This window comes from Porites lutea, chromosome 4, assembly GCF_958299795.1.
Source record: "Porites lutea chromosome 4, jaPorLute2.1, whole genome shotgun sequence".
Classification (NCBI taxonomy): domain Eukaryota; kingdom Metazoa; phylum Cnidaria; class Anthozoa; order Scleractinia; family Poritidae; genus Porites; species Porites lutea.
The window spans coordinates 17,820,781-17,822,177 of NC_133204.1; the positions used below are offsets into that span (position 1 = coordinate 17,820,781).

Genomic DNA, 1,397 nt, shown 5'->3' on the forward strand with positions numbered 1-1,397 from the left:
CATTTCTTGTGTTTCAGGACTATTTTGTCATAATGGTAACAATCTATAACGTACAGCTCTTATCCATTCTCTTGAGCATTCTTATAATGTACGCAGTTATGATGTTCCATTTCCATAGGTACTCAAAAACAAGAGTAAAAGAACAGCGCCATTCAATAGACAGTCGTCTGATGATCCTGAAAAGAGAAAGAAATCTCTTCAAAGCGATCGCCATCATCATCTGTGCATTTCTTATTTGCTACATGCCCTGGTTTACAGTTGAGCTATTGAAATATTTGTGTAAACTATGCCACCCTCATGTGGCATTGCTTATGATATTCTTTGGATTTGCAACCAATTTAACTCACGCAAACTCCTTCTTAAACCCGATACTTTATTCATGGCGGCTTCCAAAATTTAGAGAAACGTTCAAGTACTTTTGGAAAAACCGAAATTTTGGAAGACTGCACTGACAATTCAATAAAAATTTTTTGGGGTTTTTCTCGAAGAATCTGTCACTACTTTGTGGAACAACTTTTATTTTTGAAGATGCGCTTACCAGTGCCGTTGACAACAAATAACTTTATGTTACGTTCACGTTTTGTAAAATTAGCTAGATGGATGAGTAGGCGCATTGAATTGAAGTCCCAAGACATAACTGCAGGCTATGTCTTGATGGAGAAGGAAAAAGTTTTAGGAGGAAAGAATAAGACATAGTATGCAGTAAAATAGAAGCCTAATTACTCTCAAGTTTGAAAGCTTTAACTACTGCCGACATCAATAGGCGATTTGCTCAATGAAGCCATTTTACTACTTCAGTCAGAATCCTTCAGGGTGTTACTTTGTTGTGTAAATTAATGCCCTTGTTATTTAAACCTCGCTGGGACTACGAAGATAAATATGAAAAGAAAAACGAAAAGGATGTTGGTCGTAACAGTAAAATGACGCCATATGATGTGTGTGTGCTATCCTATCAATTGTTAAATTAAAGTAACTACACCGATTTCAGTCTTTATTGCAAGAAATTTTTCACCGTATCTTAACGAATGTCCACAGGAGACGCTAACTTTCAGTAGGGAGTTTTGAGCGACGAACGTCAACCGGAAGTAATCCATTTTCTCTTTTAATATGCCTCGAGGCCACCAAATTTGTATTGCTAAGTTTTTTTAACTCTTATAGAGACGATTTGTCCAAAAATGTGTTAAAATCTCGGCTCAAGAGTGCCAAAAGTCCACTTTCGGTTGATGTACGTCGCTCAAAGACGTCGCTGCTTAAACTGCCTATTTTGAAAGTAAACACGTGACTCTTGGACTCTAAAACTAATCTGAATTATATATCCGGTCAATCCGTGCTTCATTTGTTCAGTTCTGATAGATATACGTGGGTGGAATGCTATTAATATCGATTCTGTTTTCTTT

At 36.8% G+C, this 1,397-nt stretch overlaps 1 protein-coding gene across 1 annotated transcript in view; it reads left to right on the forward strand.

The window, feature by feature from the left end:
• The window catches only part of LOC140934331 (beta-4C adrenergic receptor-like), a 1,060-nt gene extending 608 nt beyond the window's left edge, over positions 1–452 (forward strand). The window contains exon 1 of the mRNA XM_073383975.1: positions 1–452. This exon is cut by the window's left edge and continues 608 nt beyond it. Within this exon, the coding sequence (XP_073240076.1) occupies positions 1–452 (452 nt within the window).
• The last annotated feature ends 945 nt before the right edge of the window (positions 453–1,397 follow it).